The sequence below is a fragment of the Ursus arctos genome, unplaced genomic scaffold (genome assembly GCF_023065955.2).
Source record: "Ursus arctos isolate Adak ecotype North America unplaced genomic scaffold, UrsArc2.0 scaffold_25, whole genome shotgun sequence".
Lineage (NCBI taxonomy): Eukaryota > Metazoa > Chordata > Mammalia > Carnivora > Ursidae > Ursus > Ursus arctos.
In genome coordinates, this window is record NW_026622930.1 from 7,926,164 (window position 1) to 7,954,153 (window position 27,990).

Sequence of the window (27,990 nt, forward strand, 5' to 3'; positions counted from 1 at the left end):
CACAAATCAGATGGGAACAGCAGGATTTTGAAGAAACCACAGCTCCAGTACTGCAGAGTGAAGACGGAACGCTGAGTCACAAAAACAGCTATCATGGGTAGGCGGAAAGTGTGAGCTCCAAGACACATCACTCCCATGCTGATTCATAATAAAGCAAGATTAGATCTTTTTAAACAAGCATTTAGTGTACAAAATATTAAAATAAGGATAGTGTCCCAATAATACTGCACAGTTCAAATGAGGAAAGGGGGGAAAGGAAGCTCGATAATTCATTCAAGCATTATGTGCTACAAAATATGCCAGGCACTAGGAACACAGTAAGAAGAGATGCCCTGCTGCCAAGAAAGAAATTTCAATACAGCATGGAAAGTACTATAAAAGGGTTAACACAACAGACAGTACCTGCCCTAACTTCAGCTTGGGAAAAATGAAACAAGAGAAGCATCACATATGGAGATCAAGAGGCAAAGGGCAGCAGGACAGCTGAAGTGCAGATCTTGAGGAAGTTAGAGGGATGAAGATTAAAGCTACGCAGGGACCAGACGAGAGGGAGGGTGTCATATGTCATTCTCCTATGTCTGGCACTTTATCCCCAGGGCCGGGGGGAGCCATTCTGGAAATTTAACTAGGCTAGATCACTCAAGTCACAGCGTGAACAATGGGATACAAGGGGGCAAGACTGAGCAGAGAAGAGTCACTGCTGCAGTGAGGATCCAAACGAGACCTGAAAATGACCAGCACCAAGGCAGGGTCGGCAAAGATGGAGAGAAAGCCACACAGTTAAAGCCATAGGCCTAGACAAAGTACTAGGTTCGCTGGTGAAGGAATACGTGAGAATGCCTTCTGGTGTCTGGCTTGAGATACGCCTCTCTTGATCATGAGAGAGTCAGGGGGGCACCCACAGAGAGGGCCCTGTAGGCCCCTGGCCATGGGCCCGTACTTCGGAGATCAAGCCCCAGGCCGCAGATATAAGATGGGGAAGTCAACAGTAAAAAGACAGCAAGAGCAGCCGTGAAATTGATGAGAGCACTCAGAGAGAGTGCACGGAGGGGGAAGTTAGCTAAGGAAGGAAAGCTGGAGAACGCAGAAGGTGCTCTGAGGGGGACTATGCACCTCCAGAAGCGGCAGGAAAGCGAGAGGGGACGTGCTCCTGTGAAAGACACAGGAGCAATCTTTCTGAGAAGGAAAGATAAACAGTGGCAAATGCTGCAGAAAATATCCAAAGAAAATTCAAAAGCAATCTTTTTAATTCATCAGCAAAAACCACTGATGATCCTGAATATGGCTGCTTTTGTGAATCAGTGGGCACAGAGAGACCGACTGGAGGCAGCAATACTAAGGCAAACTCCAGACTGATCAATCCAGCTTTACGAAAGCAAAGCTTTATCATGGCAATCTGTCAAAACACTGGATATTAAAAAATAGTACTATTAGATGGCACTTTCTAATGATAAATATAAACACCAATAAAATAGCACAAAGGCAGTGCGAGTTGCAGATGTTCCAAAGGTTACAAAAGCAAATTAACTAATACAAAATGAAGAACCTACTTGCTTCAAGTTCCTGTTCCTAACATGGGATGTCCTAAGTCCACACAGTCTGCAGTACAGATAGCTTATGGAATCTACCATCTCTAACTCACAAGGTCAAAACCTATATACCTGGCCAACACAGCCACTAACCTTTCTTGATTTATGAGAATTTTCACCTTAACAGACAGCCTAGTTTACTGGAATGGGCTGGGCCCTGAACAAAACTAAAGAATCAATACGTGTCTCCCAAAGGCAGGTGCCACTGACCTAGAGAAATCATATATACAACATACAGTAGAGCACTGGGCTTCAAGCTGCCTCATGAACATACCGCTAGAAGCTGCAGCTAACCCCACAGCCCGCCGGTCCTGGAGGAGTCGGACTCGGACCCTCCTAAGAGCTCTTGATCTCCGTCAATGGCTCTCACAAATCAGCATGCATCTGAATCACCTGGGAGACTTGTTCAGTCGCATTGCTGGGCCCTCTCCCTACATACAGTGTCTGATTCCTAGGCCTGGGGCAGGACCTGAGAATCTCGGTGCTAAGAAGTTTCCACTAACGCTGACCTAGTAACTAATATTAGTATCCTGAGTAAGATGTCGCTTCAAAGAAAAAAGGGTTCCATTACTAAAAATAAAATTTTATAAACCTCATGGCAGAAATTAAATAATTAAGTAGATAACTAAATCGAGATTAGAGGTGGAATAAAGGCCTATCGTGGAAAAGTTAGAAATTTCAAAAGCAAACATGAAATATATTGTATACTATTAATACTCTGGGTGAAGCAGTCAGCTTTAGAAGCAATCAGTTAAAATATTTTTATATCAACAATTTACTTAGCCTATAAAATCTCAGGGTTCCACATGGGTCCCCCAAAATTTCAGGGTACGTATCTTAATTAATAGCACATTTAATCAGGCAATTTTTAGGTCATTCTCCCAACTCCACTACAATAACTACTAAGGTTATACAGAAAGAAAAACAATCTACACCTGTTATTTGAAAATTAAACCAAAACAGAAGGAATAAAATCCCAGCTGAGTGGAGGTGGGGAAAGAAAGATGGCCACGGCTTTCTCTGGGTCTCAGAAGAGGTTAAGATTATACAGAGTATCTTAAAAATTTAAAGCACAATATTACAGATATATCACCCTCTCTTTCTACTGTGACTAAATCAACTATCGTCTTTTCCACTCCTATGTCAGAGATGTGTTTTTGCCAAATCATACAGTATATTAAGCTGAATGTAGATAATTAAGAACATCCTGTAAAAGCTCCTAACTGAGAAACTATTTTGATAAGAAAGCATGTAAATCTTTGGACTGGTACACTTACCAAGATATATACAACCGAAGCCACCCTGGCCAATGGGTGATCCTAGTTTCCACTCCTTCTTCGTCAAGTCAGTGATTATCTCCCCAGCTGCAAAGTCTTCTGCAAGTCGCCTCTTTCCAGGGCCCTGTCTTCCAGCTTGAGCTGCTTTTACACGAGGCATTTTCACTATAAAATCAAAGAAAGCAACGCTCAGAATTATAATCCTCAAAGTGCTGAAAACATTTTCCACTAAGGAAAGCTCTGTGCTACAAAGGTACTTTTCAAATGTGGAATTTATGGCACATATGGATTTATTACATGATAGGAGATACTTCACACATAGGCCCCGAATCCATCCTTACAGCTCTGTGAAGATTACATTATCATCCCCATTTTACAGATGAGGAAATGAAGGCTCGGCAAAGTTTAGCAAGCTATCCAAGGCTATGTACCTAGAAAGTGGCAAAGCAACAGAAATCTGCTCTGAGGGCTAACGTGACTCCAAAGCCTCAACGCCATGGCCCACAATCACAGAAGTTACCACAGTGAAGGAGAGGACCTTTCAAAACAGTGACAAGGAATGGTGGCTGTTTGGTCATTTGGCTTCACAGAAAAGTCAAAGCTGGTGACACCCAGCACTCCATGCTTCCCTTCTCACCCACTGCTTTTGGCAGTGAATCTGGATTCACCTTTCTCACAGTCAAGTTTAACATAACATTCAGAGAAACCAGTGTGTTATAGTGAAACCCGCCTGGGCTAGAATTAAAAGCCCTGGATTCCAGCACAGCTATGACACCAGTTAGTCTGGTGACGGTGATCAAGACACTTCTCCCTGGGCTTTAATTGCCCTGAGATGTAGCTTACCTCACGGAGAAAAAGAACCCCAGGGGCGGGGGTCAACCTCTCAGTTCTACAACTACTAATTGAAAAAGATTTAAAACAAATACTGTCTCAGGTGCCTGGGAGGCTCAGTCGGTTAAGCGTCTGCCTTCAGCTCAGGTCATGATCCCAGAGTCCTGGGATCAAGCCCCACGTCTGAGGGCTCTCTGCTTAGCAGGGAGCCTGCTTCTCCCTCTGTCTCTCCCCGCCCCCCCCCCACTCATGCTATCTCTCTCTCTCTCAAATAAATGAATAAAAAATTTAAAACAAATACTTTCTCAGGGGCTATAGTCTGCAACACCTGAAATGGCTGTTTAGGTGAAAGACAGGTTTGTTAAGACAGGACAATTTACATTACATAAGGTAGTTTGCTTTGGAGCCTAGCTATTCTAAGTACATATACACAATGCTAGATGGGGATTTTTTCAGCAAATATCCACCCACTATCACACCACAGTAAACTCCATGTATACAAATGCTCTTTATTAACTTACTGGGATTTTTAAATTTAATTTTTTCTATAGAATACCAATCCCTACTCATTGTCTAAACCTTCTCTAACAAAACATATTTAAAATAAATGAATGTGGCTATTCTTTCTTCCTATCAAACAATTCTCTTAATGTGTATTTTTAATCATTATACAATCTTCCTGAATGGAATTTCAGTGTAAACAGTGACAGAACAGATTCAATATACCAGACAAGGTAATTCTGACAGCGATGGTTGTAGACTGAGTGCAAGAAATAACCAAGACCAAAAAAAGAAAAACAAAAAAAAAAAAGGAAGAAGAAGAAAGAAAGAACCAAGGCACAGCACTTCCAAATACTAAAATGGATGCCTTCTAAATTTACCCCACTGTAACAAATCATCAGAGTAATCTCCTACTTGATGATTTCCTTACAGTAAAGGCAATTTAAAATGAGTTAAAAAAAAAATCTTTTCCTCTTTCTGTAACTCAAGATAGTAACCAGACTATCTTTTGTGTTTTACTCAAATTCCTTTCCAAAAGTGACCATATTTCAAATGAAATACGCTAGCTCACCTTCTACTCAATATAAACTGGAGTCAACAAAAAGTGGTTTTCCTCCAAATTAAGTGGTTAGCTTCTACTCCGGGTTTTATTCCTATAGCCTACTTGTAACAATTAATGCAGTCGGGAATGACTTTCCTTCCTTCCTAAAAGCAGTCCCACAGAATCAGCCATCACTGTGAGTCTCTTGGATCCCTGAGCAAACCACTGCTTCCAAAGGTTCCCTGCTACGAAGATGATGGGATCGGCAGCGCACCTGTTTAATCTCCCTAAATTTCCCCATAAAACCAAACAGGACAACTGGAGAGCAGGACTCAAACCTGATGCACAGCGTCTACAACAAAACTAGGCGACAGTATTCCCTACATCCACAAACTTCAAATGGGAGTGGGTGAGGAGGCCGCAGACAAGATGACCTACAGGCTACCAGCAGCTGTGAGGGAAGAAGTCAGGGTGGTGTCTCTGATGAATCTGAGAATCCCCAAGTTACCCCAGGTTACTCCTCAGAAGCATGGAGACAACGTGGGAACAGCAGCCGGAGGTGGGAAGGGCCATGCGCACTCCAGCGGCGGGCTCCTGCAAGGTTCTGCTGGAGGCGCTGGAGCAGGCTGGCCCCCACAGCCAGCCCAAATACTCTCCAATCAAAGCCTCCCGAGGTAGATGAGAAATGGCTGTGAACTGAATCCACACTGAGTATCACAAAGATAATACAAAGAAAGGAAAAAGAAGGTTCAAGCATAAAAGTAGATCTGTAAGTTAGCCTCCATGTTTTAGAACACGACACCAAAACAAAACAGAAGAGCAGACTCCAGAAATGACATAAAGTCAACCTGAACTATACCATCTAGAATTGCACAAAGAAGAAAAATAATTGCTTATAAAACTCAGCAACAAAAAAGGACCAAGGCCTAGTCCCGTGCAAATTGAATTTTTTTTAAAGTCCCTGCAGAAAAATACATAGAACATGCTTGCCAAAAAGTTGAGAGCTATGAACCAGTATTTCAAAACAAGCTTAAAGTTTTTATATAGAAAGATTAACAGAGACCAGAATTAGAAAAACTCAGAGACTAAGCGATAGAAGGAAAGAACTGAAAAGTCATAATCATCTGAGAGATGGAAACTAAGCTATAAGAAACATCAGACTGAAGGCAATTTAAACACAGTGACTTAACCGAAACAGAAAGTGAAAAGGAAAAAATTTTAAAAATCAGAAAGGGTGAAAAAGATAAACATTTCAAGAGAAAAATCATAGATTTAGAATACAGAAAAAGAAAAGCCAGTGAACATATAACAAAGAAAATCAAAGCAAGGGAACAATACTAAAAATGCTTTAATCTAAGACTTCCCTAAACTTAAAAAAAAAAAAAAAAGTGAAACTACAAAATGAAAGGTCACACCTCACACAGTACATGGAGAAATCAGCCCAGGACAACCCACACTCCGACACCACCTAATAAAATTCTAGAACTCCACGGAAAAGAAAGTATTCTTTGAGCATCCAGACCAAAAACAGATCTTTTATAAGGAAAATAAATCAGACCGTCATCACTCTGACAGCGACACTTATGCCAGAAAAAAAAAGGGGGGAAGTAACATAGTTAAGACAAAAAAAACCAAGAACTGAAGATTTTATACTCAGTTAAATTTCAAATATAAAGACCAGAAAGTGTTCTCAACATGGAAAAAGGGAGTAAGAATCCACCAGAGAACAAGCCTCAGATATCCAAAATGTCGCTGTAAGAATGGACAGTGAGCAGTAAGCAGACACTGATTTGTAGAAGCGAGACTCAGCGAGGACTATAAGGAGAGGACAGAATATATAATGGGTATATGTTCTGACGAAGTAGATACGGTACAACTGTAAAAAAATGGGAGAACATATGCAAAAAAACCTCAACTCTGCAGTAATCATACAGTGCGATACTTGGTTTTGTAAACTAGGGTTACTGTACACATCGCTGTGGAATAATGCAAATGAGTAATTACGTGATATTTTAATTCCGTCATCCCCTTGTATCCTTAAAAATCGAGATTCAAATACGAAAGAAAGGTGATACAAAAGGAAGACAGAAGAGGTAAGGCTAAAAGTGATTTGGAAATATTTTTAATTCAGAAGTTATTTTTTCTTTTACAAAAAGCACACGTACACACACACATACACACACACCACCTTTGCATTTTCCAGCCCTAGCCACAAAAAAGCTTAGAAACAATTAACCAACCCAGTAGTAATGAGTATCTCTAGTATACAAATTGTATTCTTAAAAATACTGTTTCTTCTCAAAGAAACCAGACTGCTTGAAGAGAGGGCTGATTCCAGATGTGGAGCCAGAAATGTCAAAGACAGACTTGGAACACCGTGTCACTTCTAGGTGTCAAGGAAGCTATCAAAAACTACCAGAGTGATGTCAGATATGTCTAGGGAGCCAACTTAGGTGTTCCCACTGACCAAAGATGGGCCAATTTGAGTCAATAAAGATAATAACCACTATGGATTAAAACACATAAAATGGGTAAATCCAAGAGTTTGTAATAGCAAGAAAACCTAAGTGGCCACCTCTAGAGAATAACAGGAAACCACTCAATTTTGAAAGCTGCTTTAAAAAAAAAAAAAGGGAAGGAAAAGAATAAGAATCAAGCATTTATCCTTTCTTTCTTATATGAATTGTACCACTGGGTAACCAAATATTAGATAAAGAGAAATTTCTCCTTATGGAAAAATTTCAGCTACTAAATGAATAAGAATGGTTTTAGGTTAACACCATTTTCACCTCCTACTGAATTAATGGATCCAGACACTGAGCACTGATAGCTACTAACATCAAAATATGAGAGATGTCCAGACATATTGTATGCCTCCTGATAAAAGAGCACGCCACTACCCATGAAGTAATCTTGCCAAAAAAGAAAAATAAAAAATTAATAGACCCCGAATCTGATCAAGCCTATCAATGCACAGGGTATGAAAAGAAGAGCATGATAAACTATAGCACAGGAAAGCAATCAGCAAAGTCCCAAGGGTGAGAAACCCCAGAGTACATATAATCCCATTTCTTCAACAGATAAAGGGGAAAAAAGAAGAGATGGGGGAGAAGAGAACCAGGTGCAGAAAGACTTAAAACAACATATCCAAAACAAAACCGAATCAGGCCAATCTACACCGCAGTGTTTAGGGAAGCACATCTGCGTGGTAACCAATAAAGAAAAGGGAGCGACTGCCATACAAGACAGAAGTTACTTTTAGGAAGTCTCAGAAAGTTGTTATGAGGACAGGCAGGTGGTTCTATCTCATGATGCTGGTGGTGGTTCTAATAGTTCCTCATAATTCATTAAGTCTGTATCTGCTTAATAAGGTCTTTTGTATTATGAAATATTTTATGGTTTTAAGCATTAAAAAATTACTGTTCCTATAATTAACAATCACCAAGGGACCGAAACTGAGAATCTTTTCATACTCTATGAGCTTGTCCAATCAGACACACACACACCCCCACACCCACACACCCCTAAGTAAAATCTGCACTTCATTGCCTAAGAACTATGGGTTGCCTTTTGCTTTTATTTATAGGCACTTCTTACATATTCTCTAGTGAAGAAATTAGCTCTTTATATTGCAAATGATCTTCCCCATTTGTCTTTTGATATTGTTTATTTTTAGCTTTTGGACTTTATGTCATCCTTGGAAAGTCCCCTCCCAGTCAGATTACTCTTTTCAAACATCTCCCGTGTCTTCTTTTAGTTATTTTATGGTTTCATATTTTGCTGATAAAATTTTGATTTGTCTACACTTATACTGGTATAAGATAATCAGAGGTAGGAATCCAGAATTTTCCAAATGGTTATTCAGTTTCTTGTCTTTTCCTCGGTGATGCATGCACATTAGGGAGATCCACAGGGTTCAAGGAACTTAAATATACCATACAGCCTAAGTAAACTAAGAAAAAAAAAAGTTCATACAAAGTTGTTCTTTTTTTCTTTCTCTTTCTTTTTTTCATATAAAGTTGTTCTGCCAACACCCATTTTCTGCTCTTCTAAACAAAGGCTTATTGGTTGTGCCCCAATTGGTTGTGCTCCACTCACTGGAGAACACTCCTCTGCCAGCTTGGTCTGAGATCTGTGTCTCAGCCCCAAGAGTGTCCTCTTTCCATGTCCTGCCACGCCCCCATTTGACATTCACAGCATTTGGCCACCCCTCTTATTTCCTGGTTCAGGGTCACAGAAGTCTCCTAGTTTCAGAGAATATGAGAGCTGTGTTTCTAAATCTCCTTGTTCCTTTTCAGGTGATTTCTGAAAAGAAGAAAAGTAGAAGTATTTAAAACTAGAAGCCCCTGCTCAAAAACTGTTAAGTTTTACAACCATAAGCATTTGCCTCAGTTACTAAGTGACCTTCCTAAAGAACTTAAAACATTAATTTGAATTCAACAATCCCCTCAATACATTATAGATTTCTCCTAATGATGAAACCCATACCTACGTTAGGTTTCTGTGAGACGATACGCTGGAGAGCACAAACCTCAACCAAATTCAGCCTTTCTGCATCACTTCTGCCCACCTGGAGCAAAGCAAATCCACTCTTACGGTTGCTCGCAGAGAGGTTTCAAAGAAAAGGAAAACTTCACTGTCACAAACTCCATTACATAATCTGACCATTTCCTTTCCCCGTGATATTAAATGAAATGCAGATGCAAGCGAGAAGCACATCAAGATGCAAATCAGCAGTGCCCTTTGCTGAAATCACTCACTGCCATATTCCATATTAGCATATTCACCAAAATTTAATTGTAAACAGAGTAATTATGGTACTAAAGTTATTAAATACACAAAGCAAGCTTGGAACTATACATATTCAAATAGAATTTCAGTGGCAGATCAACTTTTATATCTGAAACAATACCCTAATTAATAGTCAGCTCTGATAATAAAATGGTCCTGTTTCTCAGATAACATTCCCAAAAAAGTTCTGCTGTGAATATTAAAATAAAGTTTTGTGAAGAGATTTTTTAAATTTCAATGGCTATATTTATCACAATATGGTACTGTATTTAGACAACTGACACTTTTCAAGTCCTGGATTCAAATTTGGAATAATTTTTTCTAATCTCCTGCTCAAGATAGAAAAAAAAGCTTGAATGGATAGAAAAGTATCACTTACACTTGATGAGCTCTACAAATTCATGCAACCCAAACTGGGAATTTACAGTGCAACAATAAAGCCTGTTATATACTGGATGTCTAGTCTACCTTCCCCTACAACAGATATGCACGTAAGCTCCCAGGAGGTGGGGGGTCCACCCACTTTTACGGAATCTTCTTTAAAGCCTAAGCTTCTCTGATATGTTTTTAAAGTGCATGGAGACACACTGACTCAGGGAAAATTCTGAACAAACTGGACTATTCCCCATTCCATCCATTAATGGGGTACCTACGGATTCTTCTCTCCACTCAGCAGTTGTAAAGCTTTTTCTCGCCCTCCCCCATCTACATTGACTCAAGTCTTTTCCAAACCCAAACATCTCTCTCTTCTTCATCAGATCCGATCTCTGAAGTTTCAGGACTGTTCTCAACTCTTATTTTACGTAATAAATGTTAAGTTTCTAAGCTCCCTGGGTACAAGAACTGTCTTCCAACACACACAGTAGGTAGGAATTCAATAAATGTGTCAAATCAAACAGCAAAAAGTGTTTTTCTTCTCAAGTATCCGATGTCTAACTTCATGCTTAATGTACCTCATTCAACTGCAATGGACACTGTCCTCCTACAAGCCTGGCAACTGACATCTCTTCCCACTCTCTACAATGACTATTCCAACCCTGTTTATTCTCAACACCATCATTCCCCTTCTTGAGTCATAAATTTCAAGAAATGACCTCATCTCCCAGTTCAGAGAGAAAACTGAAGCTATAAGTGGGAATTCTTTCATCTTTCTAAGACCCAAACCTACATACCACCTGCACCTACATCAAGCCTACTTGGGCATCCACCCTATCTTCCGTCCCTCCTATCACACTTCAGGGAAGTTCTGCTGCTCTACCAAACATCAGGTCCTTCACCTCTGCCTTGTACCCCATCCCCTCCAACCTTCTTAGGACTTGGTCCTTCACCTCTGCCTGGTACCTCATCCCCTCCAACCTTCTTAGGACTTGGTCCTTCACCTCTGCCTTGTACCCCATCCCCTTCAACCTTCTTAGGACTTGGTCCTTCACCTCTGCCTTGTACCCCATCCCCTCCAACCTTCTTAGGACTTGGTCCTTCACCTCTGCCTTGTACCCCATCCCCTCCAACCTTCTTAGGACTTGGTCCTTCACCTCTGCCTTGTACCCCATCCCCTTCAACCTTCTTAGGACTTGGTCCTTCACCTCTGCCTGGTACCTCATCCCCTCCAACCTTCTTAGGACTTGGTCCTTCACCTCTGCCTTGTACCTCATCTCCTCCAACCTTCTTAGGACTTGGTCCTTCACCTCTGCCTTGTACCCCATCCCCTCCAACCTTCTTAGGACTTGGTCCTTCACCTCTGCCTGGTACCTCATCCCCTCCAACCTTCTTAGGACTTGGTCCTTCACCTCTGCCTGGTACCTCATCCCCTCCAACCTTCTTAGGACTTGGTCCTTCACCTCTGCCTTGTACCCCATCCCCTTCAACCTTCTTAGGACTTGGTCCTTCACCTCTGCCTGGTACCTCATCCCCTCCAACCTTCTTAGGACTTGGTCCTTCACCTCTGCCTTGTACCCCATCCCCTTCAACCTTCTTAGGACTTGGTCCTTCACCTCTGCCTTGTACCCCATCCCCTCCAACCTTCTTAGGACTTGGTCCTTCACCTCTGCCTTGTACCCCATCCCCTCCAACCTTCTTAGGACTTGGTCCTTCACCTCTGCCTTGTACCCCATCCCCTCCAACCTTCTTAGGACTTGGTCCTTCACCTCTGCCTTGTACCCCATCCCCTTCAACCTTCTTAGGACTTGGTCCTTCACCTCTGCCTTATACCCCATCCCCTCCAACCTTCTTAGGACTTGGTCCTTCACCTCTGCCTCGTACCCCATCCCCTCCAACCTTCTTAGGACTTGGTCCTTCACCTCTGCCTTGTACCCCATCCCCTCCAACCTTCTTAGGACTTGGTCCTTCACCTCTGCCTTGTACCCCATCCCCTTCAACCTTCTTAGGACTTGGTCCTTCACCTCTGCCTTATACCCCATCCCCTCCAACCTTCTTAGGACTTGGTCCTTCACCTCTGCCTCGTACCCCATCCCCTCCAACCTTCTTAGGACTTGGTCCTTCACCTCTGCCTTATACCCCATCCCCTCCAACCTTCTTAGGACTTACACTACTAATTACTCCCTCCCCATTATCATCCTAACTTTCTTCTTCCTTTCACGCAAATGTCTCAATAATCATGTGCCCCTACTAACCTCTCCACTCGCCTCCCTGGCACCAGACGTCGCTCCGTCCAGACTTCACCTTCAGGATCCGCTACTACTGCTCTGGCTAACGGCACTGAATCCAAATGACACCCCACCCTCCCGATCTGCCTGCTCAGGAGAATGTGACATTGGTGTTCATTCTTTCTTTCTGGAAACATTCTCTTCCTTTGCTACCATAACAAAATACGATCCTGGTGCTCATTCTACAGTTTAGCCCATTCACAGTCTAGGTAATTTGGGAAATACAACAATGAGTAACCGCTTGTTTTTTCAAGGAGTTTGTCCTGCTTTTTGACATACAGTTTTGCAGGAGTGAGGCATGTTAAAAAGGAAGACCACCTACACTTCCCCAGCTTATGCCAAAATACACATTTTATCATGTGAAAGTAAATAAAAGAAAAAACATGCTAAATAAACTTAAAATCTTGGAAATAAAATTAAGAGCTTTGAAATTAAGATGGAGGCACATACAAAAATAGAACTGGTTGATATGCTTTTCCTGTAAGCTAACAGAGCTCAAGAACAGACTTTATAGTCTCGAAGAGACAGTCGCACCTCCATGTTCACAGCAGCACTAGTGACAACAGCGAAAAGGTGGAAGCAACCCAAGTTGCTTCCAACTGCCCAAGTGTCCGTGGGCAGAAGAATAAATGCGACGTGGTGTATACATACAATGTGGTATTATTCAGCCTTAAAAAGGAAGGACATTCTGACACCAGCTACAGTATGCGTGAATCCTGAAGACACTATGCTGAGTGAAATAAGCTAGTCACAAAAAGACAAATATTGTAAGATTCCACTAATACGAGGTATCTTAGAGCGGTCAAATTTATAGAAACAGAAAATAGAGTGGTTGCCAGGGCTGAGGGGAGGGGGAAGAGGAAAGCTGCTGTTTAATGGGTACAGTTTCACATTTGCAAGATAAAAAGAGTTCAGGAGACTCGTCACACAACAATGTGAACATACCTAACCCTAGTGAACTGTACACTAAAAAACGGTTAGGGTGGTAAATTTTGTGATTCTATGTTCTTATTTTTCCATCACGATTAAAAAAAAAAAGAATGAAAAGGGTTTATAGACCCAACAGAAAAAGAGAGTATAATACCAACAGATTCTTGGTGACTATGGACTCACCCTTCCCCTACGCATGTGCACACCCACAACTGGAAAAGCATTACAAGTGGTATTATTTCAAAGGTGGTCCTTACGAATGCTAATTACAGGCCTATCGCCTTTTACTGAGCTTTGCTTTATTACATTTCACGGATACCGTGCTTTTTTACAAATTGAAGGTTTGTGGCAACCTTCTACAGAGCAAGTCTATTGGCGCCATCTTTCCAACAGCATTTTCTCACTTCGTGTCTCTGTGTAATTTTGGAAATTTTCTCAGTATTTCAAACTTTTTCATTATTACTTTATTTATTATGGTTATCTGTGATCAGTGATTACAACTCACTGAAAGCTCAGATGATAGCATTTTTTAGCAATAAGATTTTTTAATTAAGGTATATAACTGTTTTTTTATCCATAATGCTATTGCAAACTTGACAGACTACAGAACAGTGTAAACGTAATGTTTATATTTGCACTAAGAAGCCAAGATACTCATTTGACTTGCTTTATTGCAACATTCACTTGATTATGGTGGGCTGGAACCGAACCTGCAGTATTTCCAAGGTATGCCTGTATAGAAATCTACTAGTTATCACAGTAATAAAGGCTAACTGTGAATTATGTGAATTTATTATATGAATTACGTTCATTCATTCACTCACTTAACAAATATTTACCGAATATATGCCATGTGCCAAGCACTGTTCTAGATACTTACTTGACCTCAAGAAACAAAACAAAGGTCCTGCTCTTTTGACACATATTCTAGCAGAAAGAGACACACATTAAAAGAAGGAAAGGAAAGGAAAGGAAGAAAGAGATAATAAAAACAAACATAATGGGTAAATTATATAATATTTTATAAAATGTAAGTGCCGTGCTTTAAAAAAAAAGATAAGGAAAGTAACAAAGATCAGGGGGGTAAAGGACAGGGAGAGGAGGTTGGCAGCGGGCACGTGAGCCTCACTAAGAAGGTAGGTGAGATCTGAGCAGACTCACAGGTAGTGTGTCTGGGGAGATACTGTGGGCAGACGGACAAGCAGTGCAAAGATCTTAAGGTAAGAGCACGCCAGGCAACTGAAGAAGGACGCCAGTGTGGCTTACGTGGGGGAAACAAGGGGAAAGTAGGAGGGGACACGGTAACACAGGAGCAACACATCAAGCAGAGCCCTGCAGGCCACTTCAGGACTCTGACTTTAGCAAAAGGGGAAACATACTTCTACAAGATTTGGGGACATGTATTATGCTTACATTTTAACTCCCAATACTTCAATCAAAATAAAAATCATACTCTGAACACGAGTCAAGAATTCTTCTCCCACTGATCTATTTCTCACCAAAGTCTTTTTTGCTAATATATGTTACTCCATTCTCAAAATCCACTCCATCCATAGGCTAAACTATGTAAGCCTGATATAAATTCAAAATCTTCAGTGCTTCTGTAGTGCCTTTGTCACTAATGTCACCTCAGGGTAGGAATGGGTTTATAGTGGATCAGCTTCCATTCCTAAAAAGTACAGCCTAGGAGAGGCCCTAGTCTCCTTTTAACTTATATAATATAAGTAATTTAGTAGTGCTATTAGAGTGAATGGTTTGTAACTTTTTGAGAGGAAATATAAAAATTTCTACCATGCTACACCCTCTAACTTCAAATAAAAATAATACTGAGTTCCATGCAATTCTGTATTACTCCAATGTATAGTGCCTTCTTCATTAATTTATTTGCTTGACAAATATTTATGTTGAGCATACTCTGTGCCAGGAACTGTTCTAGAATACAAGGATAAAGCAGTGAACAGACAAAAATTCCTGTCCTCATTTAGTTTTTTTAAATTTAAGATAGAGAATTTGTTAAAAAAAATCAAAACATGCTCAGCGTCCAATGGTAATAAGTGCTAAGGGAAAAAATAAAGCAGGGAGAGGGGATGGGGGTGAAATTTAAAAGATGATCTGGTAAAGCCTTACAAGAAAATGACACTTAAGCAAAGATCTGAAACACAGTGAGGGAAGCTGGCCATGCACCTGTCTAGAGGAAGAGCATCAAGGCGGAGCAGCAAGTGCAAAGGCCCTAAGGCGAGAGTATGGCCAGCTTGTTCTGCAAGCCAAAGCGGCAAGGAGGTGGGTGCAGCTGGAGAAGAATCCAGGAGGGAAGAGCACTAACCGATGTCAGAGATATGAAAGAGCACACGGCTGGTGGTCACGCCCAACACACAGGCCACTCAATGTAAGGACACTGACTTTAGCTCTCAGGGAGATGGTAAATCCTGGGAAGGTTTTGCGCAGAGAAGTGCATGCTCTGGCTTACATTTCCAAAGGCTCCCTCTGGTGAATCCATCAAACAGACTGGAAGGGGGCAAAGCAGAAACAGCTACCACTTATTACAATGGTGTTGCTATTGGAAAAACCAATGACTGCATTAATCCTTCCTGGATAATAAGAATGTCAACTTTTTAAACATTGCACTGACTTTTAGTCACCAAACAGAGGGATGCAGAATAACCTAAGAGGTTTTTTAGATTTTTTTAAACTTTACACAAGCTACCGCCCCCCACCCCCCCAAACAAGTCTTCAGTGCCAAGTAGAGACAATTGATATTAGTGACAGATGGTCTAGGAAACATGCTAATCATCTCTTACTCTAGATTTTCTAAGCTCTATCTTTAAAACAATTTAGTTCACCAGAATATTAAATATTTGAACTACTTTATTCCAAAGGCATTTATAAAACACCTCCAAAATATGTGCCAGAAACTGATGCTTGGAGCTCGAAATGCACATGGATAAAATGCAACCTTTGGCCTCAAGAAGCTGCTCTTAGCTTCACGTAAAAACACCCTCATACAGTTAGGATTTTTATATCATCAGCTTCAAACAAGGATCAATAAAAAGCCCTTCAGGTAAAGAATGTTTCTGAATCCTCTGATAAAACTATTTATTAAAGACAGCAAGCAGCTGTAGACATCTACAGAACCAACTCTGTTGGTTTCAGGGCAGGGAGAAAGTACCTGTTCCAGGGGGTGCAAGTTTTTAAGATAGCAAGAGCTCTGAAACTCCAGGTCTCTCATTTTTTCAACGAGTGCCAGCAAGTTCAGAGCAAAATTATAAACTCAATTACATAAGTATCACGGTCTGAGGCAGTAGCTCTCAAACCTGGCTACGCATGGTAATTACCAGCAGAACTCCAAAACTAGAAAGGCCTCTTCCACAAGAGTCCCGGCGTCCGTGTGTTGAAATGCCGCACAGAAGAGGTGATGCTCAGACTGGACCACCGATCTAGATACGCTGGCACATGTTCCTTTTTTCATTCAGTCACTCATTTTCAACATACTAGCTCTGTTACACACAACTCTACTGTATTAGAGGATGTCAATAAAAGCTCCCTCTAGTTCATTTCAGAAGTTGGAAAAAACTATATAAATTAGTGAATAAATGATTCAAGAGGAGCCCCCCAAAAACCACCCTTTTCCCATCCCATCATATCCCAGATCAAAAATCACTCATTTACATTTCAAACTTATTTTGGGATTAAAAAGTAATTACATGTTTTGGTATAAATGGCTTCCTGCCAAACTACAGTAAGTCAAAGAATAAAAGCAAACAAGAGATAATCGGTCAACAAAGAACTTCATCACCTCTTTTGCTAAATTACATCAGGAACAATTTGAAAGCAATACATTTAAAGACAATTCTCTTACAAATGAGCCAGCTAATCAGAAGTTGATTAATGCATTTGATTACTGCTAAGAAATCATCTAAAAAATAAAATACAGCATCTTGAGTTTATACAGCCTCTTCCCAATTGCACCAAGGGTCTTCATATACTTACTTTTTTTATTCCCACAAATCCTACGGTTGAGACTGAACTGTAAGGATATCCATAGAATAAAAATATACTTATCATCAATATCATTTAACATAAAAACCTGTGACACAGGAAGGTTAATTGTGAGTTCCTATTAGGGAGACCCGATCAATCAGTCCCCTGGTCTCACTCTGAGAACCAGGCATATCAATTTAAGCAGGAAAAGCATTCACGGCTATATGGTACCTATAGGGACATTAACAAAACTAGAGTCAACTACAGCACAACAACCCATGAGCATACAGAAGTGAACCTCCAGAGATAATGATCCTATAAATTCATAGGCTTATTCCTGAAAAACATTAAGCTAAACTCAAACTGTGACACCATCTTTGGAAGCAATTGTCACACTAGTCAGGTTTTCACACCTACGCTGGAAAGAACTAGGTGAAGACTCACGCTTCTAATTCTGAGAAAGAAAGTGGGTATTTTCAGAGAAGAAAAATTTCTTCCTAGTCAGAATGTTTTCTACTTGTATTGGGAAACTGATTTACATTACACTATAACATTTTTTGGTATAGCGAATAAAATGTTTAAAATACAGTATATCAAGTGTACTTCCCCAACTTTTATTTCCTTTAAATGATTTCTGAAGGGTCTAAAAGAGGAGCACTAACTGCAGAATTAATTTCAACTGCGAACACACAGGATGGTCCAATTTCAAACAGAAGCTCAGGATGCCGCGCTACCACCACCTCCCCAGAAAGGGGAAGCATCCCATGAGGTCTCCCTGTGCACCTCTCTTTCTGACTTCAGATGTGATGGTTAGAAGATCCACCCCTGGAGTCATAACAGATCTCCGGGAACCAACCATGAAGCAGACATTACAGTAACATTCATTGGGAACTTCCTGCTCTGCCCATACAAAGGCATCTAAGAGGGGCGCAAGTCTGAAAATGCTGACTTCAAAGGGAGGTGACCCATCGGCCCTATGAAAGGAGCTACAAGGAATGCTTCTCTATGCTAAGCAAACACTGAAACTGTTCTAAAACTGGAAAGGCTGAACTATACTGGTAATATGTTTATACAGCACTTAGCATGTTTTGGCAATTTTGTAAATGATAGATTTCCCATTAGCTCTCCTATTTGGGGGCAAAATTAACAACCAAACTTTGTTTACAGTTAATTCTCTGGTGTTCATATTTAAATCTACACAGGATAGCAACTGCACAACATTTTTCCTTACATGTTCCTGTGGCAGGGCTCGAGGGGAGAACAGCTCTAAATACTTGGAAAGGAAATTCGGATGACCAAATAGTCCGAGAATATCAGAGGTGTACTCCAGCCATTAAAGTCTTCACAAAAACATAAAAGAAAAACTTTAAAGACTCCCAGAGACAAGGTTTTTCGAGAAAACAAAATAAAACAGTCAAGCCATAAAGAAAATGGATATATTTGACAAAATAAAAATTCTCCACAGGTTAAAAGTAGCATAAACAAACCCAAGAGACAAATAAAAACTATAAAACATGACAAAAGGCTAATTTTCTTAGTGTTCAAGATTCCTTTCTAAGAAAAAAAAAGACGAAAACCCAACAGAAAAGCAGAGAAGTGAGGTGCAGACGGAAATTCACAGAAAAAGAAATACAAAAGGCTTCTGGAAACTCCTTACTAGGAGAATTTTCAAATCCATGCAAAGTAGAGAAGCGGTATGATGAACTTCTGCATACATGTCACCCAGTTTCAACAATTATCCGCACGCAGCCAATCTCTTTTTTTCCCTATACCCGATGCACTCACCCCGCCAGACGGTTTCAAAGTAAACCCCACACATCATATCGTTTCATACAAAAATTCTTCTAACAGTTACTTTTTTAAAAATATAGTCACTAAATATCATCACATCTAACAAAATTAACAATCGTTCTGTAATATCGTCTAGTAACAAGTTCAAAGACTCCTTAATTGTCTCAAGAAATGTCTCCTTATAGCTGATTTTTTACTTGATGCATGTGGCAGATGTGTCTTTGAATCTCTTGAATGGACAAATGCCACCTCCCTCTTTTTTTTTCCTTCCCTTGTCGTTTGTCTTGTAAAATTTCCCCCTTTGTGCATTTTGCTGATTGGGAACCTCTACTGTCACTGAATGTGTTCCCTGGTATCTTTTGTTACTGTCGTCGCTCAGACTGTTCGTTCTGTCTTCTATCTGGTGTCAGTGCCCCTCAGTGAACACCAGGGACACACCTAGAATTAAAGCAGCTGGAGAACACATTCCACAGGGAATAGGAGGGTGGCTCAGGAAAAGAATGTTATAAAGAATCTATTATAGGATTCGGGCTTTGGTTGGGTAATTTGGGGGAGGACCTAAGGAAGCAGGAGTTTCCCTAAATTAGCTGTCAGAATGTGGGGTAATTCTATGAATGGGTATCTCCATAAATCCTATGTCAGGGAGGGGAGACTAGAATGGAGATCAAGCTGTAAGTGGTAAAGAAACAGCCATCACTCATTTTGGTCACGAATTTTGTGGACGACACAGAGACCTTGGCTTCATGCCTGGTTTCATTTTATCATAACGTGAGTGAAACCCCCATCTGAGGTGTTCTGTGAGATTGCTTACATTTAACTGGAGGAAACCATGGCCTGTCTATAAATGTCAGGCAGCTTCTGCAGCCAGGGCTACTCTTTTCTCTTCTGCGCTGAACAATGGAAGCCCTTCGGGTTGGCCACTGTACCTTCTGATTCAACCCCAACAGTCCCGGATATTTTCCTTGCTTTCTAGTATAAGATGTTCCAGGTTCCTCATGCACACTTTCCTGTCCCAAACCTAAAATTAATCACTTCTACAAAGAGCCTGTCTCCTTTTAGTGGAAAACGGATTAGAGACCAAAATATCATAGGCCCCAAAATCTGGGCCCTATGATATTCAGTGGTCCCAGGCTGTCATTATTTTTGGATCTTTTGAGTGGACAAAGTTCCAAGAATTTTTTTCAAAGAGAAAATACCTCACAAGTTTATACTGATATTTCCTGTTCCAACTTAGGATTATAGGGTTTCTGGTTAACTTCTTTACCTTTATATTTGTCTCTATTCTCACGTGTTAAAATTCTTGGTTCCAAACATTAACCTAAATATTTAACTGATACATATTTCTTCTCTCTGAATTTTTATAATTTTGTAAAACATTTACATTTCCAAAACCCAAACAACACAAGGTGTGTTCAGAAGTCTAGCTTCCATTCCCCAGCCTTCCTGTCCTTTCCCTCCATGTAATTGTTAGTTTTTAGTTTATCCTTCATTTTTTCTTTTTAAACAACAAATAGGATACATTTATCTGCATCACCTGTGTCTTAGGTAAGAGGTAAAATATTATATACCTTGTTTGTCACCATGATTTCTTTCACTAACATCATATCCTGAAGATCGACAGCAAATAGGCTCAGCTTCATTCATTAATAAAATGCAAAATAAAATTACAGTAAGACTTAACTTATCATTAAAATCACATTTTTAAGCTATCAATTAGCCAAATTCAAAAAGTTAGAAAATACACTGGGTTGGTAGGAGTATGAGGCCCATCAATTTAGCACTGGTTACCAAAATGTTACATACGCAGCCCTATGGCTCAGTCCACTTCTGGCAATTTGTCCTATAGGTACACTCACATCCTATCAAATGTTTGTAAAAATTAATGAAGGGAAACCTCACTAAAGTAGAGTCAGGAGGCTAGACCGGGGAGCTATATCACTCAACATCAATTACGGGAAGAACTGTCAATTACAGACCCAGCAGAAGACTGGTTAACAGAAAAGAACCATCAACTACAGGCCCCACAGGGAAAGATGTACTTTGCATCTCCCACAAGAAACAGACCACCTGCCCAGCTCAGCCAATGAGAAACCTCAGCACCCAGCATCTTTGTTTCTCTCCGGTGGACTTTCACTCGGAACACCCTCTCCCAGCTTACTCTTTCTTCTCTGTAAAATAATGTTCCTCTCCTTTGTCTGCCTAGCCTCTAGTTTTGCCACAGTTTGCTTGTCCTGAATTACAATTCTGTTATTTCTGAATGAATCCATTTCTGCTAGTAAAATAATTGTTATTTTAAGGTTAACATGTACATGGATAGTCACTGCAGCATAATATAACAAAAGGCTAGAAACATCCTTAATTTACATCAAAAGGGAACTTATTAAGTGAATGATGGCATATCCATAGAACGAATATGCAATTTTAAAAATGAGGTAAACCTATATACATCAATATGGAACAGTCTCCAAGATACAGTTAAGTGAAAAATGTATGTTTGAATATATACGATCAGTACTCCCGGTGCAACAATGTACCATGCGTATATATAGCATATTACTGGTATCCTACATAATCAATTGGTAGCAAAAGATGCCTTTGTGGTAGGTTTAGTTTCCATTCTTTATCCTCCTTTATCATCTAAATTTCTTTTTGTGTGCATGTTATTTTTCAATTAAAACATTTTTAAAGAATTCCTCATGAATAATGAAAGAACTTGTATTACATAAAATACCAAGTAGCTCTTTCCAGTGTTGTTACTTTGGAATCTGCCTGTGCTCTTTTAACATCAGGATCTGCCCAAGTCAGCCCAGTCACTGCCTCAAATTAAAAACAGAACAATCAACTATGTAGAAAAACAATTCTCGATGCCTACATTTGCAGACAATACTTGCAGAAAAGACCATACTTTTATGTTTTGAAGTAAAGCCTACATCAGTCTTTAAAGAGCAATACAATCTGAAAGAGTATTAACTGAAAGTGAATACTGACATGAAGTTCATAATATCACTTATTTTTGCCCAAATAATCCTAAATGAGTAAAAATATAGATGACTGAATCTATAGGAGAATTAACCATTAATGACAGCTCTTACAGATGAATGAACTAACATAGAACAACAGCTACCCTCACTATTAAGCACCTATATGGCAGGCTCTGTGTTGGCTAATTTAAATGCATTATCTCTAACTCTTAAAATAACCCTAAAACATAGGTGGCATTATCCTTACTGCATGTAACAAAACTGGGAATAAGAAAAGTTAAATAATTTGTCCATGGCTTTTACAACCAATAAGTTAGCAGGACCAAGATTCAAAACACATGTATGGAAAATAAAATTTTTGCAAAAATGCCTTTTTGTTATTTAACACAAGCATTAAAAGAGAGCACATACTACAGAATAAATCATTTGCAAAACAAGAAGTCTTAAGGTGGTAAAATATTTGCTTTAATATTACAATCTAATACTATTATAAACACCATTAAAACAGTATTAAAGATAAAACAGAAATACATTCACATGTTACTATAAATACCCAGCCCAACTCTGCTGAATAAAGAGAATGACTTCCAAATATCAAAAGAACAAAAGAAGTAATGAAACGAACCACTGATGTAAAGATCTTCAGAAAGAAGTTTTTAGTTGTTGTTTTTTAATATAAAATATCGACATAAATTCAGGGAAAAAACAATGTAATAAACCACTGCAGAATATTTGAAAAAACAGGCAATAATGTATGTATAAAAGCACTGTACTTGATGAGACCATCTTCAGATTCCAGTGCAAAACCCCAAACATTCTAAGGTCAGTTTCTTCCACAATCTCAGCATGTGAATGATGGCACTCTTGTTACCGTTCTTTACTAAGTGGTCCAGACAAAATCAACTACTCAAAAATCTAATTTTGCCTACATGCAAAGGAAAGTAAAGTGAAAATTTCAGCATTGAGTAGTGTTAAGAGCACTAGACTCTACAACCTTGCCCACATTTCACAGCACTGTGACACTGTATTACCATTAATTGCATATATGTCACTCTTTTGACATATTTTGTGAGAATCTGGAAGTTAAGGACCCTGTCTAACCCTGGTATCCCAAGTCTAACAGGAAGATGTCACCTTGTGAGAAACCAACAGATTTTTCTTAAGAATGGACTGAATTAAATCTATGCTCCAGGTCTACCTGCTGTGAAGCCAGACATGGTCCAACTTCTCCCGGTCTTTTTTCCTCACCTGTAAAATTACTTAGATTAAAGTCTAAGGCAGGAGTTTTACCTACTGATTTGTAGAGAAAGAAGCATGGTTCATTTTAGAACCAGTATGAACTATAAAAGATCTATTCCCGTAATCAGAAGATGTACATTTTCCAGTCTAAGGTATTCCACAATTATGTAGGTTGCCAAGGGAAGCTGTTGCCAAGAGAATGCAAAAGGCTTGAAAACTTTCTTAACCCTCTCCCTCACTACAGAAAGAATAATCGGTCCCTGAACTAAATAGAAGAAAAACAAAGGAAAGAAAACCAAGGCAAAAGAATATTTCTAGTTGAAAATAAATCAAACTGAATGTTAAAAGGCTAATGAACTCAATAATAAAAAGACAACCCAATTTAAATATGGGCAAAGGATTTAAACCGACATTTCTCCAAAACAGATGTACAAATGGCCAACAACACGCAAAAAGTTGCCCGAGGGCAGCAGTCATTAGGGAAATGAAAACCAAAACTACAGTGAGATACCACTTCACACTCACAAAGATACAAACAAAAAGACAATATAACAAGTAGGGGTGAAGATTTGGAGATATCTGAACCCACCCACAGTGCTACTGGAAGTGCGAAATTGTGCAGCCGACTTTGGAAAACAACTGGGCAGTTTTTAAACAGTTAAACACAGAGCTACCTCATGACACGGTATGTCTACTGGTAGGTACACACTTAAGGGAAATAAAAACATACATCCACACAAAAACTTGTACATAAATGTTCATTACTCATAATAGTCAAAACTCAGAAACAACGCCAATGCCCTTCAGTGGATGAATGAATAAACCAACGTGGTCTATCCGTACGATGGGATATTACCCAGCAATAAAAAGAAATGAAGTACTGACACCTGCTACACCATGGATGTGCCTTGAAAACATCATACTAAGTGAAAGAAGCCAGTTACAAAAGACCCTATATTTTACAACTTCAATTATTTAAAATTCCTCGAAATAGGCATTATAGAGACAAAAGCAGACTAATAGTTTCCTAGGGCTGTGGGGGTGAGGAGAGAATGGAGTGACTGCTAATGGGTAGGAGACTTCTTTTAAGGCTGATGAAAATATTGTACAATTAGATTATGATGACAGTTGCAGTCCCGGGGAGATGCTAAACACCACTGAACAATACTCCTTAAATGAGTGAATCGTAGGGTATGTGAACTACATCTCAATAAAGGTGCTTAAAGAAGTTAATGAGAAGAAAAATGTGGTATCAAGGATAATAAAGGAAGGAACAATATAGGTATCCTGGAGTTATACTGTTTCGTGGAAACAAAACTTTACCTTCTGAAAGAAGGGTAGAAGTTACCCCAAAGCAGGCCTCTAAGAACGCAAAGGAACCAGCAAATGACAGATTTCCTGTTCTGTCATACAGGCGGTTCCTCACTACTCTACTTAGGACACAATTACAGTGTGTAAACCTGATATTCAAAGGCACACCACTTTCCAGAAGAACATATGCAAGATGCTTTGGAGGGAGACTGCCGAGATTAGAACTCACTGGTCACGAACGACTTCTGATGATTCATGAAACTCTACACCATATCTGTGACTCTTAGAAGTTCAAGTAGAAACTGAAGGGTCAAGTATAAGGAATAGTATATGCAAAGGCCAAAAATTGCACCACAGCTTACTTAAACAGAATAATGAGTTCCTGGCAGGGGACAAAAAATACCAAGAAGATCAGAAGACCATGTTTGGGCAGTGACTTGCCAATGTGATCAAAAAAGCTGTGTTTCATCAGTAGCTTAGATGAAGATCTAAATGGCATACTCATCACTATTGGCGAAAGCAGAAAGCTGGGAGGTATCATGAACACATCAGAGTCTGACAAGCCTAAATAAAACTGTAGAACTAGATAGAATGATCTAACAAACCAGAGCCAGAATGAAAATCAGAACACATTTCATTCAAATCCTTCCTTTTACAGATGAAGCTGAGGCCAGAAGGGTTTAATAATGAGCCCAAATTCAGAAGGTGCATGAAAGGTAGGTTAAGGCTAGGAATATAGGAACCCTAACTTCCAGCTGTGTCCACATGACCCAATGCTACCTGCTACTACTCGTATGGATACACATATGGGGGGGGGGGGGGTAGAGAGGATCCTGACCTCCCTACCTCACAACACACAAAAATCAATTCCTAGAGAATCAGACCTAAATATGAAAGGTAAAATAATAAAGCCAGTAGAACATAAAAAAAAAAATCTTCATGACTGTGGGGTAGCAAAAGTAAACAACAAAAAGCACTAACCACAAAGAAAAGACTGGTAAGATGGAACTGATTAAAATTTAGAATTTTAGTTCATCAAAAGACACGTTACAAGAGTAGCATGCCAAGCCAAAGGATGGGAAGAGATTTTTAGAATTCATATATTCAACACAGAATTCATATCCAGAATATATACAAACCCCAATATTTCAATAAGAAAACGACAACCTAATTTGTCTAAAATGGGCAAAAGACTTGAACAGTCACTCTGCAACATAGAATAACCAAATGGATAACAAGTATATGAAAAGGTGCTCAAAATGCCTGTCAAGGAAATGTCAATTAAAATCACACTGAGATCGTCTACACAACCACGGAATGGTTTAAAAAAAACTTTCAATGTTTAAATGACAGTACCAAGTAGAGACAAGACTGCACAGCAACTAGATCTCACATACATTGTTAGGAGTAGTATAAATTGGTACAACCACTTTGGGAAACTGTCTGGCAGTATCCATCCACCAAAGCTGAAGATACATACACACTATGGCCAATAACTCTACTCCTATATACCCAATTAAAATCAATATATATGTGAAGCAAAAGATATGAACAAGAATTACTACAACAGCATTATCCATAACTGCTCCAAAGTAGACATTACTCAAATTCATCTGCAATACAGTGGATACATTGTGGTACATAATTTGTGAAGACTTTTAGAAATGGCCACCCTCTCCCAGAAAAGACATGAGGTCTATGTTCCCTCCTCTTGAATCCAGGGAGGCTTGCATCTATTTCAATCAATAGTAAAGCAGAGTGACATTATACGACTTCCAGGGATAAGTCACTCCCAGGAAGCTTCCTCTGAAAACCCAGCCGACATGCTGTGAAAACCCAAGGCCTAGTGAAGAATTCTACATGCAGCTGCTGTGGTCAACAATCCCAGATGATCCTCGTCTTTGAGACACCCCAGCCAAAGCACCATGCATGTGAGTGAAGACGCCTCTAAATGATTCTAGACCACCACCACTGTAGAGCATGGACAAGCTATGCCTACCAAACTCCTAACCCACAGAATCCATGAGCCAATACAATGGCTGCTGTTTTACCCCACTATGTTTGGCGTGGTGCATTATGCAGTAATCAAAAAACAAAACTAATGGTTACGCAGTAACAGATAACCAGAACAGAGCTATAAAAAACAACAACAAACTACATGCAGCAAAGATGAACCTCAGACACAATGCTGCATAAAAGAAGCTTGGTAAAAAGGACTGTATACGGTAAAACTTCACTTAGTGGGCAAAACTAAGCTATAGTTACATAAGTCGGAATAGTGGTTACCTTGGGTGGGAGTAATTACTGGAAAGAGGCAAAATAGGAGCATCCGGAGTGCAAGAATAGTAAATGTCTTGCTCTGGGTGGTGGTGATTTTAGTATGTTCACTTTGTTTAAAAAAAATCACTGAGCTAGATCCTTAATATTTGTGCTTTTTTTCCAGTATGTGTATTATATTTCAGGAAAAAAAAAACATTTTTTTTTTAATCAGTAGAACTTGGTAACTCATATAGATGCAAGAGTGTGAAGAAGAAATGAAGGATGACTCTAATTTTCCAGGCATAACTGACTAGATAGTGCCATTAACTGAACAGTTAAATGATAGGGCAAATAAAACGGGCAGAGAAAACAGATCACGTCCTATTCATTTTGTATTCAAGTATCTACCACAGTACTTCACACAGTCACTCCAGCCTCCAAGACACTCCTCTCATTTTCATCCTACCTTCTGCCCACCTCTCCCTTGGTATCCTTTTTTCCTTCCTTTCTCCCAGATGCCTCTTGGCATCAGGGTTCCCCCAGCTTCCATCTTAACCCCCTTTTCAATCTCCATGTGCGCACACACACACACACACACACAAACACACAGCTCAATCTCAGTTGATGGCCTCATCACCTACTTCTTTTAAAAGAAACTTAGAAGTCAACCAAGAATTAATACTGCAGTTAGCTAAATTCAATTAAAATAAATTTAACAGGATACACATAAGCTCCCATGTTGGACCCCAAAACTAATGTCTGAGAACAGGATGAAGAAGATACAGCATAGATATATCTGCTCAACATCATCCAAGTTCAATGTATGATGTGGTCACCGAAACCATTATATAGCTGAAAATAAGAACACAGTATGTAGAAGTAAAGTATTTTTCTTCCCTACACTAATAGAAGAAAAATGCTACGCCCAAAACAAGAGATGTGACTCTATTTTTTACTAATCAAACCAGCCCTAGAGTACTGCATTTAATCCTAAACACTACAGTTTAAGAATGGAATTAAATTAAAGGAAAGCCACCAAAGTGGTGAAAGGACATGAAATCATGCCTTGTAAGGAATAGTTAATGAACTGGAGATGTCTCAACTCAAGAAGACTGAGAAAACTTGATGACCATCTTCAAGTATTTGAAAAGACGTTATACAGAACAGAGACGCCACTTGTTTGTTCTAAGTGTCTCCAAAAGACGGAACTGGGTAAGAGAGATAATAAAGAAGACTTCCACTCAATATAAGAAAAAGCTTGCTAACTGGGTTAAAAACTGGAGAGGCCGGGGCGCCTGGGCGGCTCAG

General features: G+C 39.6%; 1 protein-coding gene across 2 annotated transcripts in view; it reads right to left on the reverse strand.

Annotated features, from left to right (window-relative positions):
* The window catches only part of VRK1 (VRK serine/threonine kinase 1), a 77,770-nt gene that overhangs the window by 40,597 nt on the left and 9,183 nt on the right, over positions 1-27,990 (reverse strand). For both annotated transcript variants that reach the window (XM_026515333.4, XM_048220041.2), the window contains exon 2: positions 2,867-3,031. In XM_026515333.4, the coding sequence (XP_026371118.2) occupies positions 2,867-3,026 (160 nt within the window). In that variant the 5' untranslated portion in view covers positions 3,027-3,031. The remainder of the gene's footprint in view (positions 1-2,866; positions 3,032-27,990) is intronic.